The 17,589-nt window shown below is 40.3% G+C and overlaps 1 protein-coding gene across 1 annotated transcript; it reads right to left on the reverse strand.

Annotated features, from left to right (window-relative positions):
• Positions 1–2,489: 2,489 nt before the first annotated feature.
• cited1 (Cbp/p300-interacting transactivator, with Glu/Asp-rich carboxy-terminal domain, 1) lies at positions 2,490–14,129 on the reverse strand. Its single transcript, XM_041986418.1, has 2 exons — positions 13,945–14,129; positions 2,490–7,376 (listed from the first exon to the last, which is right to left on the reverse strand). The coding sequence occupies exon 2, from the start codon at positions 7,355–7,357 to the stop codon at positions 6,782–6,784; it is 576 nt and encodes a 191-aa protein (XP_041842352.1). The 5' UTR covers positions 7,358–7,376; positions 13,945–14,129; the 3' UTR covers positions 2,490–6,781.
• Between the last annotated feature and the right edge of the window lie 3,460 nt (positions 14,130–17,589).

Here is a 17,589-nt window from a genome sequence, read left to right on the forward strand (position 1 = left end):
ACATTATTATTATGATTCTTATTTTTAGATGAATGTCCTCGTTCACCTCATTACCACATTATAAACTTGTTTTTGTGTCATTTGACCACCAGAGGTCAGCATGTTGCCATGAGATGAAAAGACAGACAGAACAAATAAATAAATCTCATAGGTCATCCCCACTGCTGAAAAAATGTCAAGAAAGGATTTCTGATCATTTATTCTGTTTATTTGATTGACTGATTCAAAACAGAAGTGGTCAGAAAAGGTAAAAGTTTGAAACGGACTATCAAGAACTTGCAATGAAAAGAGTCAGCTGAGCGCGTTTCCATGGAGACATGCTTGATTGCAATGAGCAGTGTTTAGTGTCTGTAATTGCAAATTAATTTTTTATTTTAGTAAAAGAAAGAAAGAGAAAATGCTTGGAAGTCAGTCATTTTAGAAGTTGTAAGAGGATAACTTTTCTTTGTTTCTATATAAATTAAACTTACTGAAACTGTTCAGAAAACAAACAAAAAAAAAAAAAAAAAAACTATAAAACATCTTGACTCATAAAAACTCAAAACTGCATTTTTTTATTTTAATGATAAAAAAAGGTAGTAATCTTGCAGCACTATGACTCATGTTTAATTCTTGGCAAAAGCTCCAAAAAGTAGCTTTTTATTATGGCTATACACACAATTATTCAGAATAGTGGACCATTTAATGAATGTACTGTTCCATATCTGTTTAAACACTTGAAAATATTAAACACAAGGTCATGGAAAAATGTGAGCAGACAACACTAATTCCCAAAAAGTTGGTAGTGTTTAAAATGTACATGAAAACTGAATGTAATGGTTAGCAAATCTCATAAACCAATATTTTATTCTCAATAGAAACAGATGTAAACAGATGTTGACACTGAGACATTTCATGGAAAATATGAATGAATTCATGAATCTGATGGCAGCAATGCATTTCTAAAAAAAAAAAAAAAAAGTTGAAACAGGGGGTACAAAAGGCTGGAAAAGCCATAAATCTAAAACAATTGGAGGAGCATTTGAAAATTAAGTAAAATGGAAACAGGTCAGTAACATGACTGGATATAAAACGAGCATTTCAGAGAGGCAGAGCCTCTTACATGTAAAGATGGTCAGAGGTTCACCAACCTGAGACAAACTGTCTAAAAGTTGTCAAACAATTTTTAAAAATGTTCTTTTACATAAAATGGGTAAGACCCTTAACGCTACTGCCTGCTCTCAGGTGTAAGTCACTTTGGAGAAAATGTCTGCTAAATGACTATAATAATAAAATAATGAAGGCTTTGAAGATCCCAGCATCTACAGTGTAGAATATCATAAAAAGATTCAGACAATCAAGAAGAATCTCTGTGTGCATGGGACAAGGTCAGAGGTCAAAACTGGATGCTCTGGTCTTGGGGTCCTCAGGCAGCACTGCACTAAAAGCAGATATTATTTTCTACCGGAAATCACTGCATGGACTCAGGAAAACCTCTAGAAGTCAGTCTGTGAACAAAGTCAACAGTGGAATCCAAAAGTCCAGGTCAAAGTTTTATCATGCAAAGAAGAAGATGGACAAATCAGGACCTAGAATCAAAGAAGCATGGAAGGCGTGTCCTGCAGACTAAAGAGGAGAGGGAGCATCCAGCTTGTTATCAGTGGACAGGTGAAAAGCTGCATCTCTGATGGGATGGGGCTGCATTAGTGCCTATGGCGTGGGCAGCTTCCACATCTGTGAAGCTCCATCAATGCTGAAAAGTACATGGAGGTTTTAGAGCAACATCTGCTCCCATCCAGACAACGTCTCTTTCAGGGAAGACCTTGCAGATTTCAGAAAGACGATGCTGAACCACATCCTGCATCCATCACAGCAGCTTCACAGGAGAAGAGTCCGGCTGCTGAACTGGCCTGCCTGCAGTCCAGACCTTTCACCAGTACACAACATCTGGAGCATCATGGAAGCAGAAATCCAGCAGAACTGTAGAGCAGCTAGAATCCTGCATTAGACCAGAATGGGACAACATTCCTCTCCTAAAACTCCAGTAACTGGTCTCCTCACTTCCCAGACGTTTGTTAAAAGAAGAGGGGATGCTACACAATGGCAAACATCATACATGCATGCTTCAGCCGTCCCATGCACACAGAGATTCCCCCCAATTCTTTGGATCTTTTGATGATATTAAATACTGTAGATGGTGGGATCTTCAAAGTTTTACACAGAAGAACCTTTTTTGTAATCGTTCCTCATTGTAGACCCACTTTGTCTCAGATTGGTGTCCATGTTTACATCTGAGAGACTCTGCCTCTTTGAAATGCTCTTTTTAAACCCAGCCATGTTATTGACCTGTTTCCATTTATCTAATTACTTATCAAATGGCCCTCCAGCTGTTTTGATCTCTGCCAGTTACCTTTTCCATCCTTTTGTTCCTTCTGTTCCAACTTTTTACGTTTTGCTGCCATCAGATTCAAAATGAGGGTCAATGTTTACATGACAAATACTCCAGGTCGGTTTTCATTTCTTTATTTTCCCACAAACGTTAGAGCTGTAACAAAAATACAAGCATTTTTCTTCCAATATGATCTCAGACATTTACATATTCATATAGATGTACAAGTGGGAGCCAGTGAGCAAAAGTGCTTTTAAAAAATCATCTTTGAATAATGATAATTTCATCATCAGGAGTTAAACTGTGACCAGAGCTGAAGAAGAAAGTTTAATCCACAGACTGAAAGGAATGCAAGTGTGATAAAGATGGATTAAATCAGTGCAGAGTGCTTCCACAGTATATTTGGCAGCATTTATAAGTATTTATTATTTTCAATATTTTTACTGCCAAGGATGAATCTCATAACAGCCTGTTAACAGATGCGTCTGCTCATGTCAGAGGTTTTCACAACACTTGAATCAATGTGTTTAATGAAAAACAGTAATTCCACTTTACTGATTGTGGGAACCATTTAGTTTTATATTAGATTTTATATAAGATTTATTTTAATGGAAAAAAAGAAAGAAAAATTCTGGGTTTTGGTGGCACTTTCTGATAAGGCAGCATTTACAGAAATGTTTAAAAAGACAATCATTGTTTCACCCGTTCAATGACACTTCATAGATGAGTCAGAAACAGCTGATGCGAAACATCCTCTAACATTCAGAGCTGTTCCAGTAATAACCGACAATAACATTCATTTATTTTTCCAGAGAATTTGTGTTAAATGGTTTTTGACTGACAGAGAACTGGTTTGATTCACTTTCACAAGCTGAAGCTTTTTGACCAACAGCGGCTTTGATCAGAACCTAAAACATCAGTTTTTTTTTTTTAGATGAATCAAATGGTGGATCTGAATGGAAATCATGGTGCAGTTATCACGAGACTCTAGCTCCTCCCAGGTCACCCCTTTGGCCTGGCTTTGAAACTTGGATTCAACATGTGGGTTAGTTGCAGGATCATTCGTTTGAATCAAATCAGTTCCCTGTTAAGCGCAAAGTTTAATGAAAGATGGCGTAGTTGAGCCAAAATCTACTAAACCAACAGTCTGGTGCTTTCAAGTAGTAAACAAGAAACAAAATGTCATGCATCTAAGTTTTTAAAGTACTATGAAGAGTATCATGGGTTAAAAAGGTTCATTTTAAGGATATTCTGTCCTATCAGGGATCAAGTAAAAAGAGGAAATGAAATCATTGACAAGGCAGCTTCCCAGGATAGGAGAAGCAGGGGGGACCTTTAGTTCACAAAGAAGAAAAAACAAAACATCTAGTCAGCTGGGATTAAGACACAAAAACACACACATACACACACCAGATAAGATGGAAACTATCATAAGGCTCGCTTCGATGTGAAGAATGTTATTTTGACCCACTTCGTCGACGAGACAGAGGAAGAGGAGAATCAGAGTGTCTGTCTGTTGGATTTGGAAGCAATGAGTAGCATCTTTTATTCCTTTCGCCATCCCAGTGAGGCGATTGTTATAAAGGAAATATCCACTAAATCCCCTTTAAAAGAAAAAACGGATTCCATCAAATTACCCCTTCAACAGTTTTTCATTAATCACCGCTTCTCTCGTTTCATTAAAGAAAGAAAAGAAAGCCAAAGCCGGGCGAGTAACTAAGACCTTTATCTCCTGCGAGAAGTGGTATTAGGCAGGAGTGTGTGTGCATGCATAGAGCGGGAGTAATGTGTGTGAACTGAGACATCGATATCTAAATGAATAAATGAGGCTCAGTGTGTGTTTTCGTCTCTAACCAGTAGCATTTTTGTGCATCATTCTCAGAAAGTCCCTCGCCTCTTATATATATATATATATACACATATATATATATAAATGTTCTCTTGCAGCCACACTCACAACCCCAAAACCAAGTCTGTGTGTAACTAAGAAATGGCTGTATCATGGCTGCGACTCTCATTTCACTGCTGTAATACCATCCATGTGCTACAGCTACTGTTTGTGCACGTATTTGTGTGTGTATGTGTGTATGGGAGAGATAAGGGGGTGGTTTATTTCCATGTCTTTGTATGCCTGCAGATACTCATCCACATGTGCTTTACAAGGATGCAAATGCATGCACAGGTGTGTGCAGATCTACAGGTGAGTCATTTGGTGTGGTCTAAAAGGAGACCCACAATGTTCAGATGACAGACAAACTGGCTGGAGGGTGAAAGGCCTTTGTTCTCATGTGTCTCCTCTTACCACAACAGATATATGTCAGGGCACCCAACCTGACCGCGTATCTATAGCAGGATGCTGCAACGTAAAGCCCCTTCAGGTCGGCAAAGGGTCAAGTGTCACTTTAAAGCCTACGGGATTGTTTTCACCCCAAGTAACACATAACCATATTGTAAGAGTGAGCACATCTGGTGATGCATGATGCGTTACAATCTTAAAGGTTCGCAACCACAGTGAAAGAAGAAACTATAAAAAAAAAATAATTCAAATGAAATTAGATTTTTGTGCATTGTCCAGTTGGGAAATGTGACCTAATGCGTGAGCAACCACATAAACATTTAATTTCATACGTTCACATGTCGCACTAAAACACCTCAGGCTCCACTGGAGATGCTTTTCCCACAGTCTTCAACCATATCACATGGTGCAAACAGTGATTTGATGTTCAAGCTCTGTAGGTGTCATGATGTAACCCAACACCTTCAGGACTTCTTCAAAGTAAAGAGCTGAAGTTCATTTGTGTGTCGCTAAGAACTCTTGGGAAGCTGTATTCACGATTTTAGTTGAACTCAAAGAGTCCAAACCACAAGAGAGGCCTCCAAAACCTCAGACCCCATCCTAATCGAGCACTGGAAGATGTATCAGGAGCATCTGCTGCCAATTTTCCAGTGCCCATCTCGGTATATGTCTGCAGATTCATTTCCCAGTAGTTAAAGCTTCTATAGTAATGTCAACAAGTTTTAATTTATTTAGATGGTGATTGTTAATTTAGCAGAAGATTGATGTGTGAAAAAATGTTGCTGCCAGAGGATTTAGTTCGCTTGTCAACCTGTGTTGTCTTTTCTAAGACAATGATCCAAAAACAAAAAAACAAAAATACTAATATTTTGCAGAAAACACTGTTAATTATCTAAAAGCTTAACTTTGGTCTGATCCACCAATCCTAACCAGCGTCTTGACATGCTGACACTGCAGCTTGTTCTTAGGTCAAAAGATTCACAAGCAGATGAACTTTCAAAAATCAAGAACGTCTTAGGGAAGTCATAATAATGTCAGTCTGTGCTGAACAAACTGTTCTGACAGGAAAAACCAAAAAGCAGAAGGTGACAAAACTTTCCATCTCCAGTTGAGGAGAGAACTCACACCAGTCTGACTAAGCCCGTATCAGGTCAACAACAAAAACATACATGACCAAAAGCCTCTGGTTGTTTTGCACTAACGAGATTGCGCTCCATAACCAGACAATTCACTGTATTCATGTCACATGCTCCAAAAAGATTCCACATTTCTTAATCTAATTCATTATGTTCAGAAGAGTAGAGCTGGCCATAGAGACGCTACAGAAGTGCTCCTTGTCCAAGACCCATCGAGGGATGTCAGCCACTGTCTTAAGTAACATGGATAAGACTAGTTCAGCTAAATTCAAAGAAAAGAAAAGAAAGAGAAGTACGTGGAGATAACCAGTTCTCAGACAATCAGATCTTTGTGAGACCAAGAGACAGGAGTCTCTTTCCCATGAGACTAGAGTCTAATTTTGTCATTTAAGAAAAGAGGAAGTGTAGTGTTTGCCATCCTTTTGCAGATCTTCCATTTTCATTTTCTTTATACACCGACTTGACAGCTCTAAGAAAAGACAGAAACCAGGTCCAACAGGTGCATCTTTCTTGTCTTTATAGTTCTGTTTTCAAGAGGTTGGCTCAAATGTCTCTTTCAAGCCTTCTCCCATCAATCAGCTCGTTTTCATTAAGTCTCAGTAATGGAGTGCTGGGAGGAGAGAGGATAGATTCAACACACCTAATGCTTTAGCTTCTCTGTCTTTTAAAGAAAATGAAAAACAAAAATCAAGGTGGAACCATCATTGGTTTGATCATGGTAAAGACAAATAACAGAATACATGAAAACCAACTTCATTACAAATAAAAAAGCCAAGCTGTCCTTTTCTTTGCATCACTTGTCTGCACATAGAGAATATGAGAGCAAAACAGAAACAAGAGCATGCTTCGAATCTCTTCATCAGTGTCTCTTCTGTTTCCTCAATGCATCACAATCAAGAACGGGAAGACAGAGGAAAACTAAACGGGGAGAGAAGGCTTCTCTCTTTTTGTCAATCAGCTCCACTGCATCTTTTTCGTAGATCAGCATCCAGCCGGCACGTCTGATATGAAATCAAACTCGTTCTGTCCCAGCCAGAGTTCAGGCAGCTCGTTGGCCCTGTCCAAGCCCAGCTCCACCACCAGAGACATGAGAACTTCCTCATCCACAGGGTCAAAGTCAATAATTCCACCCGCGCCAGAACTTTGGCTTCCCGTGCTGATACCGACGCCCATGCCGCCACCTCCAAGGCCTCCGGACTGCCCCAGGAGCTGGTTACCTGTGCCTAGGGGCGAGCCACCGAAGCCCCTTTGAACTCCGCTGGATGGTGGATGTCCGGCTGAGGCACCGGCGAGGTTCTGGTAGTGTGAGTTGAGCTTCTGCAGCTGCATGCTGGCGATGAGATGAGGCCCCGTCTGCAGGCAGAAAGGCTGCGGTTTGGAGAGCGGAGCAGATGACAGTGATACCCCAGATGAAGAGGTGGGACCAGTCGACGGAGAGAAGGGGACGATGGAGGGTTTGGAGGAAGGGTAGTGGAGAAGGGAGGTGAGTGGAGAAGACGAGGAAGACAGGTCCTTCATTGCAGCGTGGGCCTTGCCAGGGAACAGCAGTGAGGTCATCACCAGGAAAACCCAGAGCCTGCAATAGGAAGAGGAAGAAGATGAGGAACCAGGAAGAAGAGGATGATAATGTCATCAAACTGGGAAATGAGGTGGAAGAGATGAGCAGCTTAGATAACAGTTCTTTTCTGATGACTGGTGACATAATTTAGGAAATCAATAAGTCTTCTGTGTGAGTTATAATTCCCCAATGTAAACAAGGGTAGCAAGGAACAGTAAAACAAACTATTCATACCTTCAGATTTTCCTCATACCTGGAGGATTCTATCATAATCACAAACAGGTGCTCATTTAAAACTGGAACTCATTAAATATTTTCAGTAACAATGATTCTGGTCTGAGTATTACCCGTGATTGGATGGCAGCTCTTTTAAAGCAACAGAATGATCTTTTTTTCAAATTCTGTGCCAGAAATGAACCAGAAATGAATTTAAAAAGTAATAAGATTGTCTATACTGATTTACTGAGTGACTGCCTTATGAGTGGTGTATGCCCGGAATGTGAGGCATGCAGGCGCCTCAGCAAATTTAACCTGAATAGATACAGTCTTATAACTAAAAAGAGTCCATTCAATTCGACAAGGACTTAATATGATTAGAAATGAACTAGAAGCATCCTGTTTGAAGAGTGATGGCAGCATCGTTTTTGTGCTTTTTTTATGCATGAATTTAAAACAACAAAAAAGCTTCTGACTAATTGATTTTTTTTAAACTGGAGAAAGAAACTTTGCTACGTCTCATCTTGATAAGTTATACAATAACACAGAGCTAGCTTAAACAGCTATAAGCAGCCAAAATTGTCATAAAAACGTTTGTTATCAATGAGCTGAACGGTCTGCCAGTGCACATGTTTAAACACATTTTCCTCTCTGTGATACTTGCAGACCAAAAAAAAAAAAAAAAAAAGCTTGATCCCATACTTAGACAAAAATACTGAAAAAACAACAAACTATTCCACATAAATGACAAAAAAATTGAGAAATGCATAAAACAGGTCTTTCACCAGGAGACCATGGTTTGTGTCTTTGGGAAATATGTCAGTGTTTTATTATCACTTTTATACTTAGTTAACTTGTGATTTAAAGGATTTTGCTTGTTTATGAACAAAAATTTCAGCGTAAACATTCCAGCATTTAGTAAATCATAACTTGGCTTGAAACAACTTTCTCAACGTTGATGTTGTAACTGTTGTAACTGCTGCTGCTTGTCTTGGCCAGGACTCCCCCTGAAAAGAGGCTTTTAATCTCAATGGAATTTTCCTGGTTAAATAAAATCCAAAATATTGGAAAACCCCAACAACGTAATATCAGATATTGCAGCTTAGAATACCTGCAAAGCCCCTTTTTATCCTCATTAAAAAAGTTTTTATTTTAGTACAACAAATATTACCAAGATCTTTAGTGTTTAATTAAGCTTCCTGACAAACCTGTGGTTGCTTCTCACTGCACTTGAAGGGCACTGACTTATGTTCTTCCCGTGAATGATAGAAGTCCCATCTGTCTGAGAAACGAACAAGCGCCTTGATTCTGTTTGTGAGACGGATTTTGTTTGTCCGTGCTCTTGCTGGATGTCTGCTTTTCCCTCTTGAACTATTGAACAGCAAATTAACTATGAAAAGGCTGCGGGGAGACGGCCTGCGGAAACCTTCGGGTTTAGTGAGTGTTTATAGGTCTATGAGTGTCGGCCGTGTGTGCTGTTGAATGGAATTCACAACACAACAGAGTCTTTGAGGATCACAAAGAGTGATCGGGTCACATGGGAGAATAAATACATATGGGCCCTGAGAACAGACCATATGTCTCAGTGTGTGTGTGTGTGTGTGTGTGTGTGTGTGTGTGTGTGTGTGTGTGTGTGTGTGTGGAGCAAGAAATGTTGTTTCAATATGTATGGAGGTAAAAAGGGGAGTGTGCGTGTGTGTGTGTCTGCACAACAACACTCCTTGAGGCTCATATTATAGTCCCTGAGCTGGTTTATATTACATTTAGTTCAAACAGCATGTGGACCTCAACATACACACCACATCATGCGGCTTTCCTTTGAGTAAAGTAATCACTTAAAAATGTGTACACACACACACACACACACACACACACACACACACACACACACACACACACACACACACACACACACACACAGCCTGTCCTCCTTGCTGGCTCTTATTTAGCCAGGACATAATTGGTCCGGGCAGACATGCAGCTGCACTCGACTGATAGAGTTAACACACAAACAAAGACACCAAACAGCTGCCAGTGGCAGGTTTGTGTGTGTGTGTGTGTGTTCATTATTCATTGACCGGTTACTGCCAAGGCCACACTGCACATGGTGTCTCTGCCCAACCGCTCTCCAAGCCCAGGAGACACAAACAGAAGCTCACCAAACTCTCACTGCTTAAGTTTTTGAGATGTGCTGCAGTTTAAAGCTGCAACATGACGACATTTTCTTGCTTCTTTAAGTTGTTTTCAAGAAACTCTGAAATAACTAAGACCCAAAGATTTTTTAATTAGGGCCAGCTAATGTGGCTAAACTAAATTCCGGCATGAAATTTAAAGCCGTACACCACCAAGACTTTTATAAGATCTCAAGTATTTAGCTAACCTAAATGTCTGGAAGCTGAAAAGCTTATCCTGGTTTATGGGTCAGTTTCCTTGTGTTGCCATCATCTAAACTAAATAACACACCACACACCACAAAGATGACTCAAACTGGATGTAAAGTCTGTTGGGTTTCAGATTCTTCACTCTGTTGCGCTTGTTTTAGAGACATGAAATTTGTGAAATAAGCAGCGGGTTTGCGTCCCACTGTTACTATCGCCTCCTTTCTTGTGGACTTATTTGCGGCACTGAACAGATCAAAGTTAAACATTGAACAGCGCTGATTCTAAATGTTGAAAAAAAGATGTCGAAGTCCATCAATGCAAAAATAACAAAACATACATTCACTGACTCTGAACATGTCCGACGCCCTTTGGTCAGCTTTGGTGCTTCAGGCTTCTTAGAAAGCACATCAACTTTGAGCGGGAAATGACGAGAAATGTCACATCTTTGTTCGGTTTGGCGTTATTTCACACTGCACTGTACTGAAGTGGACCAAACCGCCTGGACAACATCACACACTAACAACTGCTCCTCATTTGGGCCAGTATTGCCCAAATCGTACACTAAGCAAAAATAGAGAGAGAGAAAGAGAGAGAAAAAAAAAAAAAAGGAGGATGAAGTAGAAAATCCAGATGTTGATTGGCCAGAAATATCCCTCTTTCAACTGGTGCATTCACTGTAGGTCACTTTGTCTTTGGTTCACTGGATGGTCCATTTGTACAGAAGCCGGGAGCAGCCGGCTCGCATGTTTTTTTAACAGCGTTGGTCAGAAAACAATGTTTTCTCGAGATAACAGATTATATAAAAGCAGAGTAGATAGGGGGCTGGAGCTGCTCCTGGTCCATCACAAAACCGACACAGAGAGACAAACATTTAATCAGACCTGCAGCCACTCCTAGCGGGAATTTAGATCAGCTAACATGCATGTCTTTAGACTGTGGTACGAAGCCGGGAGACCATGCATACACGGAGAGAACATACAAGCTCCACACAGGTTCCCTCCAGAAACCTACTTGTTGTAAATATATAGCAATTATAGAAATAAGATACATTAATTATGTACATTAATAAAATATATTGGATTTTATTGAGTGTGTTTGTGGTCTATTGGGAGAATCACGGATCTCCAAGCGCTCTTTCATGCTTTGGATGCAGCAGTCTGTCTCTGAAGGAGCTCTGCAGGGTTGTCAGTGTTAGCAAGGGATGATGTCAGATGTAACCACATCCATCACTTATCAATGCGTCTAATTTTACTTCTATCAAGTCTGATGGAGACTGAAAATGTGATATGTCTGACTGTTACGTTTTACCAATCCTTCATTCACATAATCATCCACCTACACCATGACTGTAGCCCCTCCCATCAGCTGTCATGTTTTGATCATTGAAATCAGGTGTCACACACTTACTTTTGAGCCTACCTTAATCTTCCTTAATCTCTCCTTTATCACGAGAAAACAGTCCTTGTTATCTTGAGATAATGAGAAAATTAATTCATTATCTCGAGATAATGATTAGAAAAAGAAGAATAGCAGAAAACTGCTGCTCTCGGTTTCCGCACATTTGCGTTCAAACTGCAAGGAAACGACACAAATATTAACCAGCAAGTAAACCGAGTCTCAGTTTCACCTGTTAGGTTCACACCAGAGTGCCAGTGAGTGTTCAAACTCCTCCAAACACACTACTACACTTTTTTTTATTATTATTTGCTTCATCCTTATCTTTTCAGAGTCTTTTATTTCTTTTATATCTGTTTTATTATTTAGGTATTTCTATACTTTTCTATTTTAACTCTTAGTTGTACAGCACTTTGGTCAACATATTTTGTTTTTAAACGTGCTTAAAAAAAGTTGACTTTGACTCTGTCAAAGTAAGAAAAGGATCCGGATTGCATGATTGGTTGCTTTGGTTACACATTAACTCAGAGACACATTAGAACAAATCATTGACAGTAAGCACATGAGTGGAGGATGCATGATGTGTGTGGTATTCAAACTCTCAATTAGACTGGACACTGCAATCATTTTAGACGTCAGGATTAAAGTGTCTGTCTCCAAGCATATGGGAACCCTAACATTAACCATAAACAACAAATTATTACTAATGTCATATTAAAAATCTATATTTGGCATATATATTATTTTGTAATTGAAATATTGGGGCATCCCTAAAAAAATAAATAAATAAAACAAACATAAAAACATTACTTAAGTGAGTGGTGCATGTTTTAGTTGATGGCCAGGCATACTGTGTTTTCAGGTCATGCAGCTTTGCTCTTTTTTGTTCTTCTCACATCTTCTTTGAATACTGGTAGTTTAGGTCAGCTGGATAGCACATAAGCCAAAAGGAAGTTTTAAAATGTATTAACCTCATCGGGTCTTTTACATAGTGGAGTCATTCATGCGTCTGTAGCCTGTGAGGTGATAAATCACCTGTTGTTCATTTCTGCTGTTCCTTCTGTTATCTAAGCTGATGCTTTTAGTCTTTTTCAGGCAGTTTATGCTTTTTCATTTTTATTTAAAAGAACTTCCTATAAGAGTTTAAATAAAGTGAGTAAACACATAAGAGTCTGTTTTTGGTTTAAATCTTCTCAGCTCATGGTTTACAGACGTCACGAAGAGTTTGGGTTTCTCAGCTGCCTATGGGGGGCAGCAGTGTTCAGCAAACTATCCAGTTAAAAAAAAAGATTCAAAACTGCAATAGTATATTTTCCCCTTTGGTGACACTTAATTTGTCTTCAGGGATAAAAATTGATCTGATGTTTGTCTCCACTTGTCTCGCTGCTCAGACCTGTGACCACATGTTGAAGTAACAACCTCTGAATTGAGGATGAACCCAGCAGCAGAGCAGCAGGGCGGCTCGGCCGAACGTAGGAAGGATGCTGTGTGAAACTGCTGGAGGAGTGCCAGTGTTTTTTCCTGTTCACAGCTGACCTGACTTCATTGTGTTCTTCCATCGCTTTTAGGAGATTGTAAAATCAGGCCTGGCTGTAAATTGTTTCATTAGCAGTCTCGGCTGCCGTCCTGGCTGCAGACTGGTCTGCATCTTTAATTACCAGCTATGAAAGTCTGCTCTCTCTCTCAGCCAAGTTAGAAACGCAAACCGGAAAAAAAAAACAAAAGTAAACAACAACACAGACCTAAAATGCTCAATTGCTCACTTATTTCTAGAAAAAACAGCAACTTTTCACAACAGAAATGAATCATTTCCTACCTTGTCAGAGCAAAACTAATTATTAGAGAGCAGATGGCCAAAAACAGCCTAAAAATATATGTGAATGTGCAGACATACAGCTTCTCAGTGAGTTTAATAGCTGTCCTGGAGCTTTCCATTATCATCATCTCAAACATGATGGAAAGTCTGGGAAAACTACTAAATGGTCCAATTAAACTGGCAATCCAGAAATATCACAGAATGTAATGATGCAACAAAAATTCATTTAAAAAACACCAATCCTACAGCAGAGTTGTGCGAACGCACACAGGCAAACAAACCAACAACAACTCGGGTTTCAATTACACAATTAGAGCCTGACGAGCAAATTGAAACGTCAGGCTGTCTCTGACCCTTTCACACACACCATATGTCACCCACAGTGACATACTCACCACTCACTTTAATTGGCTCCATACTGGAGATGGCTAATGAGAAGCCAATTTAAAGAGGGGACAAAAAACAGGCTGATTTCACCTGCAGTCCCTCCAAAAAGATTCAGGGTTTAATAAAAGCTGCAAATACACAAGAAAAAGAAAATACCAATTTCCAGTTTGTTTCTTGTGAGTTTTATTTAGTTTTATGTTAAACTGACTTTAACCAATAGAAATGAAAACTTAAGTGACTCAGAAAGCTGTTTATGTAATTTAAAAATGTTTTGCAAACCCTTCAGAAACAAGGGAACCTGTTAAAAACGTTCAGTAGATGTGAGATTTACAACCCCAAATCCTCACTGACAACTTCTGTCAAGATGTAAAAAACCACACCAGAGACTGACCTGTGAGAAAAAGCCCAGCGCTGGATTCAAACAAAGTCCAAGAGTTTGTTGTGGAAATAAAAGCCGGTGAGGTGTTAGTCACAGAGAGTCAGAGGCTGAAATCCACAGAGCGACTGCAGATGGTCTGTCAGCTCCTCAGAGCTTGTTGCTGAATAAAAAGCAGTTTGAGCCTCTCTCCTCCTCCTGAAAAGCCTGGTGTGTGTGTGTGTGTGTGTGTGTGTGTGTGTGTGTGTGTGTGTGTGTGTGTGTGTGTGTGTGTGTGTGTGTGTGTGTGTGTGTGTGTGTGTCAACACAGCCTGCCATCTAGAAACCATGAGATGGATTCTCACTGGATCTGGACTCGCCGGTCTTAACAAAACAGCATAAACAGCTAAAAACTTGAATAAATGATCCAACTAATGACTTTATATAAAATAAACAAAGTGTAATGAATTAAAACGAAGTCAGAGAGCTTATTTTGGTCTTGTTGGTCTGATGTGAATTTGTTTATCACCAATTTCTCCTGGTTGTAAACATATTTCCTTATTGGATTTATCGTATGACAGACAGCAAAACTCAACACAACTGGATTCTTCACAGTTTATGCACCGTGAGCTGGGATGTATCCATCCAGAGAGCAAACAGGACTGAGCTCATCGGTGCTGGGAGACTAAGAGTTAAACACACTGTGGTCAAGTTGAAGCATTAATTTACAACAACTGCCAAATGTTTTGATGTAAAATTTTAGTGTCTGAGAGTTGTGGTAAAGTAATTTAACAGAAATAAAATGTAAAAATGACACAACACAAGCTTTAGTTTTGCAGCTACAGGGTAGCCATTTAAAAATGCATCTGAAAATCAATAAACAGTGCTTGTGCATATATACTTGTAGAAAATTACATGTAAGTATTACATTCGCACATCATAAATTGGACAAACATCAGCCAGTGTTAGCTCCTTACTCCCACATAAATGTTATCTCTGAAATGTACTATAACACCTCTTTCACACTGGGGAAGAAAATTGCCTTGAATGGAAATTCTACTGGGTTTGATCCAGTCGAGGTAGAAGGCTGCTGAGTTTTTGGTTTACTAAGCTATAGCTTTTCCTTTCTTTTTTTAAAATGACTCATTTGATATGCCAAATCATTACAATATAAACTGGACTAATGTGGATCATATGTTAGTTTAAATTGGATTATAATTTAATTACAGTGAATTGGATTGAATTTTAACTGGATTGCATCTTTAACCCTATAAGACCTGCAGACAAAGGTGGCTCAAATCCGACTTTTTGTAGCAGACCCCTATGGGCATAAAATCACAGCACAAATCCATTTTTTCAAATCCTACCCAGAAGACTTTCATGTGTGGTCCTAAATCACACATCCGATGTCTTTCAAGTGACCTGAACAGTCATGACATATGTGTGTCATGTGGCTTTTGAAGAGATGAAGGGAGACAGATGTCAAATTTAAGCAACGGACTAAATATTAATTTTGTTGGCATCACTTACACAGCAACTACAAAACTGATACACATATTCAGCAATACACATATTTAAAAGAGAATAATAGTTAGGCAATAAGAGCAGACTTATATCCATCACAGCAACCAGACCATCATCCTGCTGCCATAAAGCTGGACAGGACAAGGTTAAAAACAATAAAGAAACTGAAAGGCACACATGCTAACATGCAGAGCATCCAAATTTACCTCTGTTAACACAGCATGCTGAGTGATGTCACGTCTTCTTCTGTGGATGTTAGGGTCATAGACCCATGTTCACATCAGAGTCTAATGGCGGTCACATTTAAATTATAATATAAATAACCACATGACAAAATTGGGAGTTAAACATTAAAGGAGTAGTGCATCCAAAAATGTTCTTTTTTTCAGCAGTAAAAAACACAGTATTATTTATTTGTGATGAAAACCACCTATACTGTTGATAAAATTTGTATTTTTAAAATTTATTTAAAAAATAGGATTTTGTGGCGTAAATGACGTCATTTTGCTCTCGCAGACGTGAATTGGGACATTTCTTAACACATCAACCGAGCAGAACTTTCTTCTCCTGGGGATCCAGGAAGTACTGTGTGATTGGTTGGACAGTTGAGGTGGGCGTGGCTAATGTGGAAAAGAATAAAGTGGAAAGTTGTGGCTTCTGGATTTTACCTGATGCGAGGCTGAACGGATAGTTTCAATGAACAGCTGATCAAGGTGAGGAAGTACATAAATGTATACAACACATAGGATTAAAAGACACGGACACCACCGTGTGCACAACCCCGCCACGGACGAAGTTTCCTGTTAAATATGAAATAACACGGTCATCTGTTAATTGCACATAAAAACACAGACATCCCCCCTGTTGTAATCTCAACCCCCCCCCCCCCCCCCCCCCCCCCCCCCCCCCCCCCTCCCCCGTCGCAAACAACGCATCTAATGGAGTATTGGGCTCAACACACAGGAGACGACCAACGACAGCAACATACGAAACTCATCACCACCCAGGTAAATCCAAACATGGGAGACGACCAATGACAGCGACAGACGAAACTCATCACCACCCAGGTAAATCCAAACACACGGGAGACGACCAACAACAGGCGAAACTCATCACCACCCAGGTAAATCCAAACATGGGAGACGACCAGCGACAGACGAAACTCATCACCACCCAGGTAAATCCAAACATGGGAGACGACCAGCAACAGACGAAACTCATCACCACCCAGGTAAATCCAAACACACGGGAGACGACCAACAACAGGCGAAACTCATCACCACCCAGGTAAATCCAAACACACGGGAGACGACCAACGACAGGCGAAACTCATCACCACCCAGGTAAATCCAAACATGGGAGACGACCAGCAACAGACGAAACTCATCACCACCCAGGTAAATCCAAACATGGGAGACGACCAATGACAGCGAGAGACGAAACTCATCACCACCCAGGTAAATCCAAACACACGGGAGACGACCAGCGACAGACGAAACTCATCACCACCCAGGTAAATCCAAACATGGGAGACGACCAGCGACAGACGAAACTCATCACCACCCAGGTAAATCCAAACATGGGAGACGACCAATGACAGCGACAGACGAAACTCATCACCACCCAGGTAAATCCAAACACACGGGAGACGACCAACAACAGGCGAAACTCATCACCACCCAGGTAAATCCAAACACACGGGAGACGACCAACGACAGGCGAAACTCATCACCACCCAGGTAAATCCAAACACACGGGAGACGACCAACGACAGGCGAAACTCATCACCACCCAGGTAAATCCAAACAAACGGGAGACGACCAACGACAGGCGAAACTCATCACCACCCAGGTAAATCCAAACACACGGGAGACGACCAACGACAGGCGAAACTCATCACCACCCAGGTAAATCCAAACACACGGGAGACGACCAACGACAGGCGAAACTCATCACCACCCAGGTAAATCCAAACACACGGGAGACGACCAACGACAGGCGAAACTCATCACCACCCAGGTAAATCCAAACACACGGGAGACGACCAACGACAGGCGAAACTCATCACCACCCAGGTAAATCCAAACACACGGGAGACGACCAACGACAGGCGAAACTCATCACCACCCAGGTAAATCCAAACACAGCGACAGACGC

This window comes from Melanotaenia boesemani, chromosome 5 (assembly GCF_017639745.1).
Source record: "Melanotaenia boesemani isolate fMelBoe1 chromosome 5, fMelBoe1.pri, whole genome shotgun sequence".
NCBI lineage: Eukaryota > Metazoa > Chordata > Actinopteri > Atheriniformes > Melanotaeniidae > Melanotaenia > Melanotaenia boesemani.